The 24,166-nt window shown below is 41.2% G+C and overlaps 1 protein-coding gene across 1 annotated transcript in view; it reads right to left on the bottom strand.

The window, feature by feature from the left end:
* Positions 1-24,166, bottom strand: part of LOC130435279 (SH3 and multiple ankyrin repeat domains protein 2-like) — a 113,040-nt gene that overhangs the window by 26,456 nt on the left and 62,418 nt on the right. The window contains exons 5-6 of the mRNA XM_056765768.1: positions 16,593-16,717; positions 1,008-1,143 (exon numbers count right to left, since the gene is read on the bottom strand). Coding sequence (XP_056621746.1) covers positions 1,008-1,143; positions 16,593-16,717 — 261 coding nt within the window. The remainder of the gene's footprint in view (positions 1-1,007; positions 1,144-16,592; positions 16,718-24,166) is intronic.

Consider the following 24,166-nt stretch of genomic DNA (forward strand, 5'->3'; position numbering starts at 1 on the left):
TTCAATGCAAATACATGTACCGTTCCACACATAATATATATAGGAAATGTTTAAAACATATGTTACCTAAAAGACAAACATTCGTCTATCCACAGCATAAAAAAAACGATTTTAGAACACAAACCGCTACATGTTTCCTCAAATTAGATGTTGAGTTTTTGAATGCTGAAATGTCCTTTTGTTTTGGGAGACACAGAAGACACCGCATAATGTAGCTGCTGTTTCGCACTTTTATTAAAGTAAACATGCTTTCAATATGAGGCCAGGGGTGTTCCTCCTCGGCTGTGTCTGCATTGCCGATGGTTGATTGTGACATTTTAGTTTTGCTACGACTGTAAACTAACCCGTCCCGCCGAACACCGCTGAGATTGAGTATGGTCACGTGACGAGACTGCGCAACTACGTTTGATTGGTGAAACACAGTCACATGGTAGAGCCTTTGGCAGAAGTCTCACTCTCTGTCAAAATAAAACAATGACGCGTAGAATTTTAAAGAGGTCAAAAGAAAAGTAACGAGCTTATTGTAGCCTAATGTAGCGGAGTAAGAGTACAGTTTCTTCTTCACAAATCTACTCAAGTAAAAGTAAAAAGTATAGTGATTTAAAACTACTCCTAGAAGTATAATTTTTTCAAAAACTTACTCAAGTAAATGTAACGGAGTAAATGTAACTCGTTACTACCCACCTCTGCCAATGAGATTAATTTTAATACGGTATACATTAGTATGTAAACATTTTACTGCCATTTAATTGAATCCTCTTGCCAACTGATTACTAATCAGCCTCTGTGTTGTAGAGGAAAAATACTATCAAAAAGGTTAAAAGTGACATAAGGGTGATTCAATGTTGACATAATGTCTAAAATGCTGTTTACTCTTATTGGTGTATTGAGAAGATAATTTACACCAACAAGAAAACAAACTCAAAAACTAGATAATTTAAAGTCTGTTAATATCCATTACCAGGCATGACAACACAGAAAGTTGATCGTTCTGAGACTTATTGTACCTTTTTTCCGGACTTTGTCATCTGAATCAATATTTTTGCTCACTCTCATCACTTTAATGACAAGCCGGTTTCCTCCCTGTCTAATCATGTTCACAACCAGCCGGTGCCCCAACTTCACCGCATTTTGATGATTTACCTGTAACACAAAGCAAAACATGGGACATTATGTTACATGAGAGCAGATCGTGGTCCGTGTTGACAACATCAAATAATTGCTGTAGGCTCGACCTGATTTTGCCAAGTGGTTGATGTCCTCAGGACAACATATTTTATTTACATAAGGACAACATTTTTATAAATAAAACCTGCACCAAACCCCAACTCTAACCATAACTTACCGCTGAAATCAGAGGGAAATGAGAAGTGGAAAACAATGATCTAGAAACACCTTATCCTGGTTGGAAGATTAAATTGTAAACAAACTGTAAACTTATTTCTGAAATCTGATTGGTTGATTTCAATGTGTTCCAAGGGTCAACATGATGTTGTTCTAAGGATATCAACCATTTGACAAAAACAGGAGAGCCTTGCTTTAGCGTCTCTCTTTTTGATGTCAATCTCACACATCCTAAAGATGCAATCGAGGATTGAGATCTGGCCACTGGAGTCCAGTGAACTCCCTGATCTGAGTTTGAGATAAATTAATGCCAAAATCTGTCAAATCTGTCATTCATGGAAAAAACCATAATGGTACAGCAGAAATCCAGACAACGTCGCACATCTTTTATTGTCCAGTTTTGGTGGGGCAGTGTCGGCTGTAGCATTATTGTTCAGTTAGCTGACTAGACGGGCAGCAGTTGTGGCTTTGTGCTTTAAATACTGTCAGACCAATGGGGACTTGGGTCATCAGTGGAGGTAATGAGAACTTCATTATTTCTCTCCTTCAGTGTCTCAGAACTAGCAGTCCTTCTAAAGGTGTTAACCATGACAAAATGTTTGCCATAGGCGTAAATATGAAATACTGTTTATCTTAATCATTTATAACACAATGCATATATTTAATGTGGTGAAATGGAATCGCTGCATTGATGCCACGCCCATTATTGGTGTCTCTGGACGGGCGCTATATAAAGGGGTTATTCAGGTTCGGGGATGTGGCATCACTGTTTCAGCTAACTTCCTGTGTGGACTGGTGTTCCGCTGCCTGGTGTTGAGGGTAGGTCGTTTACCATAGTTTGTTCACCCTTGTTGGGGTTTGGGCCATCATATTTTATTTGTTTTACCTTTCTTTGGAAAGGCTGGTGTCTGCTTGGTGGGTGCCTATTAGATTGGCCGCGTTGAAAACCACCGTTTCGTTGCGGTAAAGCTCCTTACTTCTACCTCTTGTCGCATTTCCGCATGTGTGGTTGCTGTCTTCCTGGCTGGTAAGCAAACGTTTATATTTGTCGTTTACTTGGTGTACATCAAAAGTGATACGAGTTGTTGTGTACGGTGTAGCGTTCGGGTGCTGTTCTGACGACTGGACGTCAAAAGTGATACGAGTCGTTGTGTGTATGGTGTAGCATATGGGTATGTAGAGCTCACTTTTGGCATGTTGGTCGCCTAAGAAAGGTACGTGACCATTTTATTTTGTTCTTGTAGCTTTCAGATGCACAGCAAGGCGTTGGCACATTTTACGGTGTGTTACTGCTGCATGTCGTGACGCTCCAACGCTGCTGTTTTGTCTTGCTTTTTTTTTTTTTTTTTTTTGTAACGTTTTGGTTACGATACCATATGTATTATGTTGTTTTGATTTGGTTTTAGTTTGTTTAGACCGCTGTGTTGCTTGCGTTGCAAGCTTGCTCTGCTTGGCTAGCTGCCTGCTTGCTTCTAAGCGCATGTAAACCTGTGGGTGTCGGGTTTTTCCATTTTTATTTCATGTGGCTTTGAAATATTATTGTATCTTCATCCTGTCTATTTCGTTAAAAGAAATTGTTGTTTTTGGTGTGTTTGTTTCTAGGAGTTGGGGAGGACCTGGGCGGGGTTGCAGGCTGGTGCGGCCATATACTGGAGTACCTTAATTACGTTGTGTGGTTTTCCTTTGTGCTTTAGGTTGTCTTGGCCGTGAATTTCACATTTGTACTTGATTTAGTTGTTGCACGTGTGGCTCCGTTGGAAGCCGGACACCTAGCCTGCTTCCCTGCTGGCGATCCCCAGACTCTGGTTGGCAGATCTATCCTAACCTCATTTTACTGTTTTCTGACCCATGTTGCTACTTGCATTAATTAAAAGTATTACAGTTTTAAATGACTAATGGGTTTTTCCCAAATTATTGATTCAAAATAAATTATATTTTGATATTTACGTCTCATGGTCTTTAAAGTTATTGGAAATCTGAACCTGTGTGTCTGAATCTATATTTCCCAGATAGGTATACTGGGTGGCGTAGTCGGTTACATCAATACCCTTTTTCTTGTTTTCTTGTCCCCTGAACTCGGTCACATTAATATAAATATAGTTCATATTTATAACATTATAACAATGAAGGTATTCCAGGGGCTGGTTGCATTGACTAGAATTACTTTTTAGTAGGGATGCACAGATTGGATTTTTTGGGCCGATGCTGATTTTAATAAACAACTATTGGCCGATTCAGATACTGATCAATTGCATACAGTACTATACAATACTAGCTAGTTTTTCTGCAGTCAATTTATTTTACTGATCATTTTTATGGGCAGTCGTGGCCTAATGGTTAGAGGGTTGGACCAGAAGGTTGCCGGTTCGATCCTCAGGTCAGGCGGGTAACGATTGAGGTGTCCTTGAGCAAGGCACCTAACCCCTACTTGCTCCCCGGGCGCTGCAGCGATAGCTCCTCACTGCTCTGGGTGTATGTGTGTTCACCACTTGCTGTGCGTGTGTTCACTACTCTCTGGATGGGTTAAAAGCAGAGGTATATCTCGGATATGGGTCACCATAACTGACAAATTAGTCACTTTCACTTCAATTGGATCCCTTTATCATTTTAAGAGAGGCACAACTGTAAGTGTCCCTAAATGTAAATGTAATTTAAGATAAAGAAGGTTTGTCCTTTTCTCCCAATACTGAGGCTTTTTTTGTAAGAGGGGGCAGCAAAATTGTTGTGCGGAAACTAAGGTCATTTAATGTAGGAAAAAAATGGATGTGCATGTTCTACAGATCCTATATTGAGTCACTGTTATCTTTTTCACTGTTGTGCTGGTTTAATTCTCTAAATGTGAAAAACAAGAACTGTCTTGAGAGGATTGCTAACCAGGGAAGTAAAACAACAGGGAGTAAGCAAATGACTATGGCCCAGTTATATCATAGACAGGTTCTGGGTAAAGCCCAGAGCATTTTGTTAGATGATTCCCACCCATTGTATCATGAGTTTAACCTTCTCCCTTCTGGCATTCGTTTTAGAACCCCGATTAGTCAAACAAATCGATTTAGGCATTCATTTATCCCCTCAGCTTTAAAGTTTCTAAATGTAAGGTAAGAACTTTTTAGTCAGGAAATGTATTTGAATTGTAATGTATTGTGATTATGTGAATACTTGTGTCCTGGAACTAAATTGCCTTCGGGGAAATGAAGAAAGATGAACTGAACTGAAGCACTGTCGTGCTTGTGCAGAGGCAGCAGCTCTTGTCAGAAGGGATCTGGAATCCCCTGGTTGGGCCTGGATTCTCCTGAGTTTTTTTTTCTCAATTGGAGTTTTGGGTTCCTCGCCACCGTTTGCATACTGTTTTGCACTATTTGCCTGGCCGGGGGGCTAATTTCGAATTCAGAAGTTTTACATGATTAATATTGCATAAAGGAATGTATAGTCCATGTTATATTTGACCTGTGTTTCTCTCTCTTTTATCTTAAATGTGTGCTTTCACTGTGCGTGCATGTTTGTCTGTCTGTCCATGTGTGTAAGTATGTGTGCATTAGAGATGTGCGGATAAGCTAAAATGTCACCCGCATCCGCTGCTTCAAATAAATTATCCACCCGTCCGCACGTATAATTTTCTCTGATATAGATATCCGACCCGGACCCGATCGTCATTAAAATTACTCAATAAATTTTCTGGGACTGTCTTTGTCAGTCCATCCATCCATCCATTTTCTTCCGCTTATCCTGGGCCGGCTCATGGGGGCAGCAGTCTAAGCAGGGTTTTCCCAGACTTCCCTCTCCCTAGACACTTCCTCCAGCTCTTCCGGGGGGACACCGAGGCGTTCCCAGGTTAGCCGGGAGACATAGTCCCTCCAGCGTGTCCTAGGTCTTCCCCGGGGTCTCCTCCCGGTGGGACATGCCCGGAACACCTTCCCGGGAAGATGTCCAGGGGGCATCCGGAAAAGATGCCCGAGCCACCTCAGCTGACCCCTCTCGATGTGGAGGAGCAGCGGATCTACTCTGAGCTCCTCCCAAGTGACCGAGCTTCTCACCCTATCTCTAAGGGATCGCCCAGCCACCCTGCGGAGAAAGCTCATTTCGGCCGCCTGTATCCGGGATCTTGTCCTTTCGGTCATGACCGACAGCTCATGACCATAGGTGAGAGTAGGAACGTAGATTGACCGGCAAATCGAGAGCTTCGCCTTGCGGCTCAGCTCCTTCTTCACCACGACAGACCGGTACCGCATTACTGCAGAAGCTGCACCGATCCGTCTGCAAACCGTCCCAGTGCATGCTGAAGGTCCTGGTCTGATGGGGCCAGCACGACGACATCATCCGCAAATTGAGTGTCTTTATCAGTAAATAATTCAATCTAATATTTCGATTTAGCAAACACATGATGTACCACATAAGAGGTACCAGTCATATGGCTTTCATATACATACAATGACTCACAGTCGTTGCATATTACATAGCCAGTACTTGATTCATCCTTGTTAACTTCGCTAAAACGCTCCCACACAGTACTTTTCTTTCCAACCTTTTAGTTTGTTTTTAATTCTCCCTTTTGAAATATATCTCTCAGATCAGTTTTGCCTCCATTTCTGCTTTAAGAAATAGACCGTCCTTTACCGCCGCCACGCGCGCATTTCTTTTAAATTACTGCAAATTGTGTACGGTAAAAGAATGTGTACGGTCTGGACAGTTTTGTTATACACATAGATCACAAGCCGTTGGTCCCGCTCATCAACGGCAAGGGAATTGACATGATTCCTTTGAGGTGTCAAAGATTGCTGATTCGGCTGATAAACTTCAATGCAAAAGCTGAATATGTTCCAGGGAAATCACTGGTCGTTGCTGACAGTCTTTCTAGACATCCATTTCCAAAAACCCACCTGGACTGTTTGGAGCTTGCTGAGGACATTGAAGCCCTGGAAGAAAGCACAAGAGCTGCCTGGCCAATGTCATGCTCACGTCTGGAAAGGGTGGTCGAAATGACTAAGAAAGACCCTGAACTGCAAGCAGTCAAAAAGTACGTAAAACAGGGCTGGCCAAAGTATCCCACCCAAGTTGCGGAACACATCAAACCTTACTTTGCTGTGAAGGATATGCTGTCCATGTGTCATAACCTCCTGATTTACAGTGACAGGATCGTCATTCCTACTGTCTTGAGAACAGATATCAAGAGCAAACTTCATGAAGGTCACATGGGAATTGTTAAGTGCAGAGAACGCGCAAAGCAGAGTGTTTGGTGGCCTGGTATTAGCAAAGAGATCCAGATGTTTACGGAAAACTGTGAGTTCTGCCAAAGGAACAAACCAACACAACACCGAGAACCTTTGATTACTACCCCATTGCCGAATGGACCTTGGGTGAGAATCGCAGCAGATATGTGCGAAGTGAACAAGAAGTCCTACCTAGTAGTAGTCGACTATTTCTCGAGATTCATAGACATTGCTTACCTTCCAGATCTATCAGGAAAAACTTTGATCTCGAGATTGAGTAACATGTTTGCAAGGTGGGGCTCTCCGGATACCCTCGTTACGGATAACGGACCGCCATTTACAAGTCAGAAATTTATGGACTTTGCAAAAGTCTACGGGTTTCATCACGTCACCACAAGCCCTCATTTCCCACAGTCGAACGGAGAGGCGGAAAGAGCAGTGAGAACATCTAAACATATCCTCAGACAGGACGACCCTTTCTTAGCTCTTCTAGCTTACAGAGCAACGCCGATTCAAGCCACGGGTTGTAGCCCTGCACAGTTAATGCTAGGACGCCAGCTGAAGACGCCAGTGCCTGTACTGGAAAAGAGACTGGTACCTAAGTGGCCCGACTTCTCCAAGGTGAGAGTAAGAGACAACATGACAAAATCCAACTACAAGCGGTACTATGACAGACGCTATGGTTGCCGACCATTACCTGAACTCAGGGAGATCCTGTTACAGTCAAACTGGATGATCGTAAAGGCTGGAACAACACTGCTACTGTCATTCACAGACATTTAACTCCACGTTCCTACATCGTTCGTACGGAGACTGGACATCTGAGGAGAAACAGGAAACATCTTCGTCTTCGCCACTCGTCTCCACCGGAAAAAGTGATGGGACACGAGAGAGCGGTGGATGGAGATGAGGTACAAACTGAGCAGCAGGATAATACTCAAGATCAAGCTGGAGTTCTAAATAACCCTGAACAACCTCCACCGCTGGTTACTGCCAGGGGAAGAGTTGTCAAACAGCCTGCGACCTGCAAGACTTTATAGTTAGTACATAGATTGCTATATGAGGCAGAATAATCCTCAGTATCTATGTGGTTGCCACGTAGTCTACCCGGAATCCCTAGCTAATCATTTGTTATTCTGAAGAAAACCTTCAAGAACGTTTTGTTATGTTTATTGTTCTTATTATGCAATGTTTATATGTTAACGTAAGCATTATAGTTTAAAAAGGGGGAAGATGTAATGATAGTCATTACGGTAATCATTGCATGTTATGTTCTGCCCGTTTAAGACGTGGACTACGGTAGTAGTACAGGGGTTCACCTGTAATGCCATTGCATGAGAGATGCTAATAAAGAGACGACTACGAGTTAACACAGACGTGCGTGTGTATAGTCCTTATTCCTAAGAGTGCCATCCTAACATTACAGTTACTGTCACCAAAACAAATTCCTTTTGTGTGCAAACATACTTGGCAATAAAGCTCTTTCTGATTCTGATTCTTAAACAATACTACCACACTTACCTGGTCGCTGTTGAGTCTGAACGATTAAAAAAACTGGTACATGTCATTCATAAACACATGAAGCGCAGTTAAAGTTAGGTTTATTTAAATAATATATTAAATAATCCCAGATTTATAAATGTGTAAATTACCAAAGAATCAATTTTTTAACTATGCAAGAAAACCTTGTGCTTTGGTCATCTGATCTATCATCTGATCAGACGCGATTTCTTTAAGACTGCAAGGGAAGCTCAGCTTCCCCTATAATTATCAAAAAATGAATGGTCAAATATATGTACTATTATGTTAACATTTTATTGACTAAAAATGCGTTCAACACGTTCATCACGAACAAAAACAATTTCGTTCAGAATCAGCTACTTAGGTCGGCTGACTCGATTTCCTTCTCATTCATTCCCGTAGCGTACAGTGCATTACTCTGTTGAAGCCCAGCGTCCATTGACTTCAATGGGGCTGCTTTAAACAGTTTTTTTCAGTGCTTAGAAACAAGACGGTCATTGGATAATGCTGCGATTATGTCCCGCCCACGGACGCTCAGCGTCTCTGGGATGAATGGAGGAGTGGGCTGGCCCGGACTCCGAGCGTCTGCGTGATGATTGGAGGGTCTGTCATCTCTTTTTAATCCACTTTTATGTCCTAAAACGCTTGTTTTTTGGGGTCGACAGCTTATAAAAACGTATTTCTTGATTTTTTTCTAGCTTGTTCGCTATACAAAATGTCACACATCAGCTTTTAGACATTTTTTTTTTGTTATAAATCATAAATGACAAGGAGGCGGCAGCTTCTCGCAATGCAAAGAGACGGTTGGTGTGGGCGTGGTCTTCAGATTAGGACGCGTATCACTCTGTGTCTCCATTTCCAACTCAGTCCCATCGCGGATTTTGCATTTGTAGTCGAAAGACAAACTGCTGCAACCTTCATCGTATATTTCACACAATTTCACTCCACATTCATTGTTTCATTTTCATTTAACAGAATTCCCACATTTCCTCCCGTTGAGTTAAATATATATATATATATATTAGATTGTTTGTTCATTAATTCATATAGACTGAACTAGCCAGCTAGCAAACTGCACAAGTGCTAATATTGTCGACCTGATTTTGGCAAAGCCATTAGAAAGTCTTCCTTACGAGGAGAAACTTAGAATTAAACAGCAGGGCAGATCAACACCTAAGATTGATTTAGTGCAAAAGATAGGGAAAAGTAACAGGTCTTTTTAGCTCTCCTGGTATGACAAAGTTAGCTGGCTGACTGGAAGTGCTGTGAAAAAGAAAATGTACTGCTGGCCATGTCTCTTGACATGGGTTACAGAGCATTTTCTTGATAAGGAACGTAGGGCAGAATTTACATATAAATAAATGGATAATTTTTATAATTTAGGCCGAAAATGAGCTTCCCCTCTTTAAAAGATCAGCAGCCGCCACTGCATCTGATAGATCTGGATAGAAACATACACTTGTTTCTTGTTTATTTCATTTGATTATTCTATTTAATTTATCCCATTATTACAATATTCATCATATGTATTCATTCCTTTATTTTATTATTCACTTCTATTCATATTATTTGCTCTTTACTTTCCTGTTGTTTAACCTCATTGGGAGTTGTATTGTGTCTTATGCTGATATGAGTATCCGTTGGTCTCCATCTCAAGGTTCATAATAATGTCATGAGACAATGTTTTGATACTGTAATCTTGAATGTTAAAAACACATATTGAATCTGTTTCTAGTCAGACGAAGTTTGACAGAGCTTGACTGAGCATCAACACACAACTGAGATTATTCAATAAATCATTCGTCTGTCTATTTAACATCACTTCGTCTCCTGCCTGCTGTTCTTCCCTACAGCTCTTTATCTCCCTGGTGGTTGGGTTAAAGGATTGACTCACAACGGAGTTGATATCTCCACGTGTAATTTGTTCCTGACGGAGAGAGATCTAGTGAAACTGGACTCAAAGTTTAGATCTATAAGATCTACAAGCCATATCTCATAGTTGGATCTATCATATGGCGTTGTCGGCAGGATGGAATGACAGCTGAACAACTGGACTTGTGACAGATGAGAGGTACGAAGGGAAACTCTGCAGGTACTTCCTCATCGTTCTGCTGCAACAGGGGCGCGCCTACAGCAGTGTGATTTGGTCGTTTGTCATCTCCATCTAAAGAATCAAAAGTAAATCGGTACTGTGGTTTAACACTGTGTGTTTTAGGGGATTGATTCTAATTGTTCATTATGGGTATGGCAATGTCAGGAAACAAAACTATAGACGAAAAGATGTCTGAAACTAAGGGTGATGTAGAGATTAGACTACACGAAATAGCTGGGGAATTGTCAGATAAATTATCTGAATGTTTTGACACTAAACAAACTGAGGCAGAAATAGTTGAACAATTTAAGACCAAAGCTCAGAAAGGTGGCATTTGGGAGCCTTATGACATCAGGACAGTATGGAAAAAAATTGAGAGAATGAGGAAAAGAGATTCAAGGCAGGTTCCTTGGACTCTTGTTACCTTGTCTTAATGCATGAAATGGGAAATGAAAATAGACAAAGATACCCATAACAGGGAGAAAGATGTTATGGAAAGCAAACTGAGGGGATTACAAGATAGGTGTGATGATTTAAAATCCCAGTTGGAAAACTGTAACGAAGAGAAGGAAGTTATGACTGTAGAAATAAAAACTCTACAGGACGGGTATAAGGAGTTCGAAGATCAGTTTGAACGGGTACAAAGGAGAACGAGAAGCCAAAACCTAAGAATTTAAAGAGAACGGAAAATCCTAAAATCCTGTGATACTGATTATGACACAGACACTGATTCTGATGAATTTCAGGGAGCAAAGGCAAGACTCAGACCCTTGAGGGTTGATGTTAAAAGAGGCCAAAAGAAAACTGAAGTTTATATTCAGAAAACAAAGGACGGAAACGTGTTAATGGATCGTGAGATTCAGGGTCGTGATGAAGTCCATTACAACTATGTGCCTGCAAACGCCAAAGACGCGTTTAAATGGTCAAAGGAGGTTGGGGATGTGAGAAAAGATCTGTCAGACACAGATATAAGATATGTGAAGAAAGCTCTTGGTGATGTTTTGTATGATGAGGGCATGGCAAACCCTAGACCAGAGATAGAAGGATGGAAAAGGCTTAAGATGTGGTTCAAAAAAGCACAACAGCAAAAGGTTGACTGGAATGAGATTAGCAGATGGAAACGAAAAGCTAATGAAAATGTTGAGGATCTTGCTGAGGCTGATGTGCATTTGATGTCGGATTCACTTTTAATGTACTGCATGACTTTGACAGAGGCTATACTAAAGGCTCAAAACAGGTTCAGGAAGCTTGGAAAATGCCCCAAGAGGGGGGGCATAGTGTTGTGCCAGGGCAAATGGTCTATGTCAAGAAGCTGCAACATTCAGGCTTAGAACCAAGATGGGATGGTCCTTTTGTAGTCTTACTGCTTACACCTTCTGCAGTGAAATTATTAGGCAAGACTAAATGGACAAACATTAGTGACTGTGAATTAGCTTTAGCTCATACTCCCAAAAATCGAAATGAGTCCAGCGAATCGCTGTAGGATGGAGTCATGAGAAGAACCTTGTCTTTCATTGACTTGGGGGCCACCCTCACGATGAACATAGGGGGAGGGTGATGGGTTATTAGCCTACACCAAACTACAGCTTAGTCGTTTGGTCTCTGCTTGATTTTTGCAAGGGAATCTGAATTGTTGAAATAAGGTCAACGCTTCAACACCGTTTGATGACATCATTTGTTTCCTCGAATATGGAACTCCTCTGTCTCCTTTCTCTCTCCTTTTGTTTTTACAGATTGTCAGCAGCCTTCAAGCAGTTTGCAGAGAGATTCAGGCCTTATCATACAGAGGACACTCTGTGGAGTCATCCACCAGCAGACCGGATAAGAGGGGCGTCACTCTATTTTCAACCTCGAGATCAGTACGCAGAGAGACCACGTTATCAAGAGTTGGTGAACACTTGTTATGTGTCTGCATTTCAAGAACAAAGTGAATTTGAACTACACAGACCACTGTAAGACACTCTGAGACTGCTGTCATATGACAATGCTGTATTGGCTGTAGGTTTTACTTCAACTCAAGCTGACCAATGGGTACAACATCCTGAAATAAGACCAAGTTGGACTTTAACTGTGTACACTCAATATTTGTTTTATTTGTTTAAATCACATAACTGTCATACACAATTTAAAGCAGAATCTAGATCAAAGCCAGGTCAATGGATGATTTTTAATTATCACACTAAAGGATATGAACCAAATTAAAATGGCAGGGATTTTGTTCTTTGTGTTGGTTTTCCTACCAAGCTTTATTCCAAATTCTGTCTATTATTCAGAGCTAGATGTTCAGAATGAAGTCAATTCAGCAATGACTTTGGCTAACGTCTATGCGAGAACTGTAATGCTGGGTATGTCAATATTTTCCACAAGCTGCTACTTCATGGCGATTGCAAGCATATCCATTACTTTTACCTGATTTTATCTCTATTGCTGAACAAGATGACATGTGCGAAATAGGTGAGATTATGGCAAATTTAGTACAAAAAACAACTATTCCTAAATCCAAGTGGTGTGCTCCAATTGGAGACCCGAAAACCTCTGACAAATCAAAAACTTTATCGGCTCATTTGTTGCAAATGTATGATTATTTAATTTTGAAACATCAAGAAAATGTTAAGAATATATGGCCAAAAGTGTTATATTTGGAAGAAGTAGAAATACAGCCACTACAGGGGGGCCTTAATGGGTGAATTTATACTAGTTTTTGGAAATTCTAATTGTTCTAAATCACAAGGTAAAGCTGGTGCTAAATGCACAGTTCTTAGACCATTAACAACATCAAATTCTCACAGATGTGTCAATAGGATGGTCGATTTTCCTTGGAATACTCACCTAGAGGTCTATCTATACTCACATAGAGCACTATGAGGTTGTTCTTATCCACATAACAACTCTTGACATTTGCCTAAATATGATAATACTGGCTTCAATACCCAATTCGTACTCAATGTAAAATCTGAGGGCATTTCCTTCTGGTGTGCAGGTAATTCTGACCCAAACCTGACTTTTCTGGTTTCTAAATGTAATATGATCTTTATCACAAATTCAACACTCATTGCACCTAATGGCACACACTTTGTTTGTGGTAACAAAGCTTAACCGTTCCTTCCTAAGGGATAGAGAGGAAGGTGTTATTTGTTTTACCAGCAGTTCGAGTAGTGTCAGAAGATTATGTTAGACATCATTTAATCCTGACACGTACTAGGCATCCCTTTCCAAGGCTGAAAAGTTGTTAGGGCTATTTGTGCCATCCCTCAGAGTGAATGATCTACAAACTGAAGTACAGGCATTAAAGGAAGCTTTTGAGGAAACAGCAACCAGTACTCTTCAGTCTATCGCCAACATTTCTGTTGAAATGTATGCAATGAGAAAAGTTGTTCTACAAAATCGAATGGCTTTAGATATAATGTTAGCCTCTCAGGGAGGAGCCTGTAAAATACAGTTTTGTTCAAAATTATTCAACCCCCACTGAAATTGATTGTTTTGGTCGGTTTGACATTGATTATGATCATTCAGTCATCCTGCTTACAATTAAATCAAAGAGGCACGTGTAGGTCAGACAAATATAACATAACATTTATAATGAAATAACCACAAATGTCTTTTCTGAGCTCACATCCTTATCAGTTTTATTCAACCCCCAAGTGACATTCAATCTTAGTACTTAGTACAACATCCTTTTACAGTTATAACAGCTTTTAAATGTGAAGCATAGCTTGACACAAGTGTCTTGCAGCGATCTACGGGTATCTTCGCCCATTCATCATGGGCAAAAGCCTCCAGTTCAGTCACATTCTTAGGCTTGCGCACTGCAACTGCTTTCTTTAAGTCCCACCAGAGGTTCTCAATCGGATTTAAGTCTGGTGACTGCGATGGCCACTTCAAAATGTTCCAGCCTTTAATCTGCAACCATGCTCTAGTGGACTTGGAGGTATGCTTGGGATCATTGTCCTGTTGAAAGGTCCAACGTCTTCCAAGCCTCAGGTTTGTGACGGACTGCATCACATTGTCATCCAATCTCTCCTGGTACTGCAGAGAATTCATGGTGCCTTGCACACGCTGAAGCTTGCCAGTACCTGCAGAAGCAAAACAGCCCCAAAGTATGATTGACCCCCCGCCATGCTTTACAGTAGGCAAGGTGTTCTTTTCTTCATAGGCCTTGTTCTTCCTCCTCCAAACATAGCGTTGATCCATGGGCCCAAACAGTTCTAATTTTGTTTCATCAGTCCACAGAACACTATCCCAAAACTTCTGTGGTTTGTCCACATGACTTTTGGCATACTGCAGTCGACTCTTCTTATTCTTTGGGGACAGCAAGGGGGTGCGCCTGGGAGTTCTGGCATGGAGGCCTTCATTACGCAGGGTGCGCCGTATTGTCTGAGCAGAAACTTCAGTACCCACATCTGACAAATCTTTTCTCAGTTCCTCAGCAGTCACACGGGGACTTTTCTCCACTCTACGCTTCAGGTAGCGCACAGCAGTCGAAGTCAGCATCTTCTTTCTGCCACGACCAGGTAGCGTTTCAACAGTGCCCTTTGCCTTGAATTTGCGAATGATGCTTCCTATGGTGTCTCTTGGTATGTTTAACATCTTTGCAATCTTCTTATAGCCATTGCCCTTCCTGTGAAGAGTAATCACCTGTTCTCTTGTCTTCCTGGACCATTCTCTTGACCTCACCATGTTTGTAACCACACCAGTAAATGTCTAGAAGGAGCAGAGTATCACAGTCATTTTAAAGCTGCCTAATTGGTGCTTATTAGGCTTTATTGCTGCTCCCTGATATCCACAGGTGTTTTCAATACCTGATTGAAAACACTTCATTGAACCTCTGTTCTTCAGAGTGGTAGTCTTTAAGGGGTTGAATAATTATGTCAATGAAGAATTCACAAAAGAAACATTTACTACTGTATTACAAAACTAATTGATGTCATTTTAGTTGCATATGGTTCTTTAAGAAGTCCTTGTAGGATTTCATTCTGAATACAATTAAAAATGTACACTAAATTCCCTAAAACCATTTACAGCATTGGGGGTTGAATAATTTGGAACACAACTGTATGTACTACATTGTATGCCACAATCAATAACTGCAATTTACAACTCATGCAGGTATGGTTATGAATTGGTTTTGTGATTTCTTTGTTATATGTGTTCAATCGAATTGTTTATATAAAATGCTAGATACAGGTGATTTAAAGATATATATTATATGAGATCGGTTAGTGTCAATGTACATTTAGAGATATAGAGATATATATATTCTATTTTCTTTATAATTGTAAATGGGATTGTGTATTGTGAACTCGCTTCAGTCCGCGGGAGTTCTGAGTGGAGCAAGGAGAAGGCTGATTAAAGATGCACTATTTGTATGCCACGATTAATAACTGCATTTTACAACTCATGCAGGAAGTCTGAGTGGAGCGAGATAAAAAAACCTCTGAACCAGCAATTCGACTCCAGTCTGTATTCCTAACACAATGCAGAGGGGTAGCCCCAAACCGACTACACATTGGCCGACAACATTTTGTCAAATTTCCAAAATCAACAAGTGCTTCTGCTAAGCGTGCAAGATAAAAGCAGTGTGAAGAGTGCGGGTGTCGACTGCAAGTGCCGTCACAGGAAGCGAAGGTGAAATGTGTTCAAATTTGTAATCACATTCATTTTTCATAATGCACAGCCCTAGTTTTAAACAGAAACATGTCTTTTCAAAAACATTTCCTTGCTTTGCGTTCATTAGACAGGGACAAGAACTATATGGACTCATCCTTAAACAAGTCATCATTGTTTGTCCACAGTTGTATTCCAAAACACATCTGAGGACAAAACTACATGCACACACAACGAATGTCTGGTGACATCTGCTGTCATTTTTGCGGTTTCTGTGGACAGGTGCCTTAACTCTTTCACCGCCATTGATGAGTTATCTCGTCAATTAAAAAAAAAAACGTGACCCGCCAAAGACGAGTTATTACAGCGATCAGTGTTTGTACTGTTGTACAGCAGGTGGCGCTATTACACACCTTTGGGAAAAAGTACAGAATCCCAGAACCTAGAACGTATATGTTTTAGCTGTTTTTAATGATTGTTCTGAGTGAAATCTGGGCGGAATCTTTGACAAAAAAACGTTAATTATCTCAGCTGTTTAATCAAACTGATGCAGTTTTGAAGAAACCTACCCACATCTACGGAGTGATAAAAAACATAGATAGAAGAATACGGTTTCTTTTGTTTAAAAGCTGAGACTCGTTCTTCCATTTGACATATTGTTTGTCCATATATTCTTTACAGAAAATTTACTGTGAGCCATTAAAGTTTGGTGAAAATGTTAAAAAACGCTGGCGTAGGCTGGCAACTTTTTTTTAAAGTTAAGAGTCGTATATTGCCACAGGAACCGTGACAGTCAAAAAGTCATTCTGGATGAAGGTCTCACTTACCTCAATTAGGAAATCACCTGTGCGAAGTCCTGATTGCCACGCCACACCACCCTCATCTACGGACTCGAGGTACTGCAGTGCAGGAAATGCAGCCGTTGGTGTGAACTCATCAATGGATTTGTCTGCTGTTGGGAGAAAAACAAATAAACCTTCATGTAAGCATGAAACAGCCTCATCGTTCTGCCAGCATACAAGCAGCAGTCATTTGAATGACTGTTTATTCCTATTGTCCCATCCACCAGACAGTGGTGTGAAAAAGTATTTGCCTCCTTCATGATTTTTGTTATTTTTGCATATTTGTCATGCTGAAATTATTCAGATGATTTAATTCAGCCACATTGGAGGGTCTTCGAGCATGAACAGCCTTTTTTAAGGTCATGCCACAGCATTTAAATTTGATTTAAGTACAGACTTTAACTGGGCCGCTCCAAAACCTTAACGAGTCATCGTTGTGCTCTTGGAGTAATTTTGGTTGGCCGGCCACTCCTGGGACAGTTAGCCACTGTTTCATGCTTTCTCAATTTGTGGATAATGGCCCAAAGCCTTCGAAATGACTTTCTAACCCTCTCTAGACGGATACATTTCAATGACTTTGTTTCATTTGCGGCATGATGTGTTGCTATTTGATATCTTTTAGACTACTTCAGTTTGTCAGACAGGATCTACTTAAGGGATTTATTGATTCAACAGGTCTGGCTCTAATTTGGCTTGAGTGTGGCAAGTGAAATTTTACTCAGTTATTCAATTCGTGATTTACCAAGGGGGACAATTACTTTTTCCACATAGGGCAAACATGAATTATTTAAGCATGACAAATATGCAAAAAAAAAAAATCCGTAAGGGGGGCAAATACTTTCACACCATTGTATATGAAGTTGCTTTTTGGGCTAAATCATGTCGACCTGTCATGGCTATTATTCAGCACTAAAATGATAAAAGAAAATTGGACTTTGTTTAGTTTGTCTGATTTGGAGCAAATTTAACCCAAGATGGACATCTGGTTTAGATCACATACAGCCATAAAAACGATGGGAAAATAAAAACAGATTTCTTGATGAAAATTAAATAATATTAAGCAATAAGGTCCTAGAAGCAGTGGGTTGCAGTGCCTTTAATAACAGCTAAGGGGCGTTGTTAAAAAACCCTTATCTGTTTATAAAATGCACTTGTAACCCACTGCATAAGGTTAAACCATACTGTATGCATAGCAATGCCAAGAAATAGACACAGTGATACTTAGGCTATGTGATGCGGTAAGCAGCTATGGCAGTACTTTATAACAGATTGGAACTCGGCTCAAACAATCACAATCAAGGAACAGAACTGAATGTTTTATAAAACAGTTAAACATTTTAAAATCTTATAACGTATAATGCTGGTGTCACGAACTGCTCCGAGACTTGACAGGTGCGGATCTAAATGCAGCTTTATTCCATATGCAAAACAGGCAATGGTCAGGGCAGGCAGAAAACAGGCATAAACGAGGTCACATGCATGAGTCGAGGCAGGCGGCAGAGATTCCAAAACGATAAAAAGATCCAATGATCAAAACACAATATTCAAATAGAAGAATGCTCAGAAATTCAGTGTTACACAAAAACAAGACTTTGCCATGACAGGTTGATTGAACCAGGCTTATATTGACATAGGTTATTACAAACAGGTGAGAATGATCATCGTTCAATGAGTCTGGGCAAGGGTTATGGGGAATGTAGTGTGCAATGACAGTCCGGGTGATGAGGGGAGTGCTCTCAAGTGGATTTGAGAGGGCACTCCAGCTGTTGACTGTGACAGCTGATTAATTTGACACAATAAATAATACAAAATAAATTGTCTTATGCTGCATTAAATTATTAATTTGATAAATTTAATTTTTATAAACTATTTATTATTATCTATTTATAAATATTTGTAATAATGTTCACTTGGATATGCTGTTAGATACATAGATTAATAAGCCCACATAAATTAATGAATAAGTGTAGCCAATGTGTCGTTTTACTGCTCACAGAGTGGATAGCCGCTCACTGAGCAGACAGCTGGCTAAATGTGGAGGAAGGGGATTTATCCTAAACTAAACAATATTTGTCTTACATGCTATGTTTTATATTCCTCATTTGGTTATAACAGGTGTCTTATTGTGCACTTTATAAAGACGTGTCTTCCCTGAAATAAATGAGTTCAAAAGCTGGATGCCTCTGTGTCTAGTTGTGCTCCCAGATCTTCAAAAGAATTCTCTCACTACATCTAACCTATTTCTGATTTGATTTTAAGAGTAATCCAAAACACAGAAAGAAACTTAGTGTTCGAAAGGAACCTGAAGTTTAACATATGCCATCTCAACTCAACTTTATTAATATAGCGCTGTTTACAATTTTCAATGCTACAAAGCAGCTGTACATAAAAAATATTCACTACAAGTAAAAAAAAAGTGAACACAAAGAATACAGACACGCAAACAGACTCATACACCCATACGAACAGAACACAAATACACACATACTGACATAGCACATAGGCACGCATACATATGCACACAGAGTGGTTATCACAGTAAAGCAAACATTTAAGAGAAATGAGAGAAACACAGGTCAAAAATTATGCGAACTATACATTTCTATATGTAATAACGAATAAATTAAGCAGAATATTACATTTAAAGGGATATTGACAAATATAAAAACGTACAATTCTAAAACTGGCTTCAGCAGCCCCCCCTGTCAGGCAAACAGTTCAAAACAGTATGCAAACGGTGAGAAAGGAATTCAAAACTCCAATGGACAGAACTCCTTGGGAGAACCCAGATCTAACCAGGGGAACCAGTTTCCCTCTTGCAAAACTGCAGCATCTCTACAAGCTTGACAGTGCTTGCACAACTAGGCTAAATTAAAAGAAAATAACAATAATAAAAAGGTAGATTATAGCTTGAATATTATCATTAATATTCTAATTGCAGTTGAAATTTTGCAGTGAGGACTTGTTTTGTCGACGCTTCCCTCTTTCAGCTCTACCATCTCGGTTTTTGTCAGTTTGCTGCTTCCCTCTCTCAGCTCTACTATCAGGTATGGGTATGGACTGCATCATACTCGCTGTGGTAACCTCTGAAAAATGAGAAAAGACAGCTTAGAGTAGAGTACTGATATAACTAATAGAGACTAAACCCTCAGAGGATTTATATTATTGAAGTGTAGTGTCTGCAAGATTAAAAATATGTGTCTTATATCTAGATTTAAATTGACAGAGTGTGTCTGCACTCTCGGACAGTGCAGGGAAGACTGTTCCAAAATTTTGGTCACTATATAGGAAAAGGATCCACCACCTGCACTTGATTTTTATAATTACCAACTGACCGGAGCCCTTAGAAAATAGCGAACGTGCAGGACTGTAATATAAGATGAGCTCACTCAGGTACTGTGGAGCTAAACTGTTTAGGGCTTTATAGGTAATCAGTAAGATTTTATAGTTAATGCAATGCTTTATAGGTAACCTGTGCAAAGTTGACAGAACCGGGCTAATATAGCCATACTCTTTTGTCTGTGTAAGAACTCGACCTTCAGAGTTTTGAACCAGTTGGAGTTTTATAATAAGCCTATAAAACAGCCACTTAATAGTGCGTTACAATAATCTTGTCTTGACGTTATGAATGCATTAATTAACTTCTCTGCATCAGATAGTGACAGTATATGACATAAGTTAGATATATTCTTACAATGGAAAAACTTGGTTTTAAAGGTGTTGGCGACATGCCTCTCACATCACAGATTACTGGGAATAAAACTCCAATATTCTTTGCTGATGACAAGGGCTTTATTGAGAATCCATCAACATTTAAGCAGTATTCTTGATTGTTAGGTATGGCAATTTTTGGTTACATATTTAGCTTTCCTGTGGCTCATAGGTTAGAGCAATGCCAAGGTGGGATCCCCAGGGGATTGCACACAGTCAGAAACAAACGTATAATACAACGCAATGTAAGTTGCTTTGGATAAAAGTGTCTGGCAAATGCAGAAATGTAAATGTAAATGTAGTCCGATCCAGTCATCCTCTGTAGTTCTTGAAAAGTGAATTTTGTTAAAGAAAATATCTCGCTTAGCACTGAACTTTGAGCTTTATAATTTTTCAGGTATTGTTTATGCTCTAACGGCAACATTACACACTAACTTAAGTTTTAAAAATGGGATCTCAGGGAATGGCACCTTTGATTCAAACATAAAATTCAGGGAAAATCTTCAAAATTCCACAGAATAGTTTAAAATGTGTTAACATTTGTAAACAAATATAAATATGTGTGAGTGTTTATAAACAGTCTTTAGAAATCTTTAAAAGTAGGCTATTCTATATATTTTCATCTAATATTATGGAAGGGCTTGTTAGGTTATTATGCTAATTTAAACCGTTATAATGACACCTTTCCGCATGTTCACAACACAATTTAACAAGAGAATTTGCCTGTTGTTCATTCTTATGGTGAACGGATTTGAAATGATACAGCGGTGTCCTAAAACAAAAATACGTTTTTACTATCTGAGATTGTGGCATGGGGGGCGAGGTTCAGCGAGGTATGCAGCGGGAGAGAGAGCTGGGGACATGCGGTGAGTAAGTAGGTCAAGAGGAAATGACGAACACCTGCGTCTGGTTAAAGTAAGGGCGTGGAGAGACCACATTTAAGGACTGCAACGCCAAAGTGGGATTGAGAGAGAGATGGACTGCTTACTGTCCTTTGTGTGGTGCTTGGAAGAATCGATCCCTGATGGAGTGTTCTTGGATGAAGCAACAATCGAACGACTGTTATATACTTCAACTTTAAAGGGGTTGCTAAGTGAACACCCTTATCTGTTAATGTCAGAAGCAGTGCTCGAACTCAGGTCTCCGATGTATGAGACTTCTTTTACTCCCGCAGAGCCACATGGGAAGTGATGAATCCAGCAAAGAGAGACGCACCCAAGAGGACTTGGGGTTAAATAAAAGAGACTCCTCGGGGCCATAGCCTTCTTAGTCCTCAAGATACTGTAGTGACCTTTGTACTCGACGGGAGTCCAATATGCAGTGGACTGTGTATGCTGGCAGGCCTTCGATTATGCGAGGCGGAGGTTTGCCTGTCGGAGCCAAAGGAGAGAAAACAACAGGTTTAAACAGGGAGACATGAAAGGTGGGGTTCATCTTTCAAGTTCTGGGTAAATGTAAACGGTAGGTTACAGGGTTTACTCTCCTTGCCACTTTGAAGGGAGCTATCTAGCGTTGGGCCAGTTTCTACTTAGTGGAAAGCCAAACACGTTGACCCCGGCGGAGGGTGGGGGCTGGTCTGTGTCTTCAATTAGCCTGAATCTGGTACTGCTGGGAGACTCTGAGGAGCCAGCGGCGGACTTGCAACCACAAACCGGGAGGAGAACTGGGGACCACAATCCGAGACGATGTCCTGGTGGATGCCAAAGACTCAAAAACATGATTAATTACTAGTTCGGCGGTTTTTTTGGTTGTAGGTAATTTGGGAAGTGGAATAAATTTGGCGGCCTTGGAAAATCTGCTTACTATCACCAGAATAGTGGTGTTACCTCGGGATGGTGGGAGCCCAGTGATGAAGTCCATAGATAATTGGCACCACGGTAGTCTCGGAATGGGTAAGGGGTGGAGTAATGCAAGGGGTGAATAATGGGGAATTTTCTCCTGATCGAATGTAGTGCAAACCTACACGAAGGTTTTAGTATCCTCCTTCAAACTTGGCCACCAAAGTGTCCTTTGGTGAAACTCAAGGGTGTGGTCAGTGCCTGTGTGACAGGTCAGATGAGAACAGTGGCCCCATTGGAGAATCTTGGATTGTACAGCCCTCGGGACAAATAAGTGGTTGGTAGGACCTCCTCCCGGATCTGGTTCATGAGTCTGTGCACGTCGTATGGCTGACTCCACCTCCCACCTTATAGGAGCGACAATTTTAGACTCGGGGATGATAGGCGTGATAGTACCTTTTTGGTTGCTTTTGGTATAGACTCAAAACAGGGCATCCGGCTAAAAGTTTGAACCTGGACAGAAAGACAGGATGAATTGGTATTGGTTAAAAAAAGAGACCAGCGAGCCTGGCGGGGGCTGAGTCTTTTGGCCTGTTGGATGTACTCAAAGTTCTTGTGGTCAGTAAGAACTTGGAATGGATTTCTGGCCCCCTCAAGCCAGTGTCTCCACTCCTCCAGAGCCAATTTAACCACTAGAGGCTCATTATCCCCCACATGATAATTTATCTCCGAAGGTGTAAGGCGGCGAGAGAAAATGCGCATGGGTGGAGCCTGTTGCCATCACCTCTTTGTAAGAGGACTGCTCCCACTCCTACGTCCAAGGCATCCTCACATTTCTCTGGTTAAACTTAAAAGGTGATTCTTCAGAAGACGGGTGAGGACTCTGCTCCAAGACATGCTCCAAGAGCTCTGGGAGGGAACTCGAGAAAATGAGGATGTCATCAAGGTAAACTAATACAAACTAATTGAGCATGTCTCTCAAAACGTCATTTATGAGAGCCTGGAAAACAGCTTCCACTCATCCCCTTGATTACTGCGCAAAAGGTGGTAAGCGTTGCGTAAATCAAGTTTGGGGAATATCGAAGCTACTTGGAGTAGCTCAAAGGCTGTGGCCATGAGGGGTAGGGGGTTGCGGTTACGGACGGTGATCTTGTTTTGAGCTCTGTAATCAATACAGGGGCGTAAGCATCAGTCCTTCTTCCCCACAAAGAAAAAGCCAGCTCCGTCCAGGTACGTAGATGGTTGGAGGATCCCAGCATTTAGGGCCTCCTCAATGCACGTTTTCATCGCCTCACGTTCGGGAGAGGATAGGGAAAATATGCGCCCTTGGGGGGGGCAGGTACCTGCCAGTAATTCCACAGTGCAGTCATAAGAACGGTGAAGTGGTAGGGAGGTGGCCCTGAGCTTACTGAATACCTCTTTGAGATAGATGTAATGGCTCGAGACAGGTCTAAGGACTCAGGGACTCAAGAGCAGGGTCAGGGTTTTCTAGGGTGAGACAGGTAAGGTGGCATGCAGGACTCCAACAGGAGACAGTGCACGGGGGCCAATCTAGCTGTGGATTATGTTTGAGAAGCCAGGGTGTCCGAGAATAACTGGGAACTTTGGGGAGTGTATTAGGTGGAACTGTAGCTCTTCCTGGTGCCGCTGGATGGACAATTTGAGAGGAGCGGAAAGGAGGGTTATTGTTCCAGAACCCAAGGCCCTACCATCCACAGCAGTAATGGACAGGGGGATGGAGAGATGATCCGAGGGGATCCTGTGTCTTTCTGCTAGAGAGAGAGATCGATAATGTTTCCAGCAGCCCCTGAATCCAGTGAGGCCTTCAGTTGGAGTTGGCGGTTATCCCAAGTGAGTGTGACAGGGAGGTACAGTCCTGAATTGGAAGGAGGATGCCCCTTGGTTATTCCCGTAACAGTCCTCCCTTGCCTGTATGGGACCGGGCGTTTCCTGAGAGTTCAGGGCAACCCGAGCGGAAATGTCCTAGAAGGCCACAGTATTGACAACATCGCTCCCGAAGGCCACAGTATTGACAACATCGCTCCCTCATACGTCGGTCTCGTTCAGACG

Source organism: Triplophysa dalaica, chromosome 14 (genome assembly GCF_015846415.1).
Source record: "Triplophysa dalaica isolate WHDGS20190420 chromosome 14, ASM1584641v1, whole genome shotgun sequence".
In the NCBI taxonomy this organism is placed as follows: domain Eukaryota; kingdom Metazoa; phylum Chordata; class Actinopteri; order Cypriniformes; family Nemacheilidae; genus Triplophysa; species Triplophysa dalaica.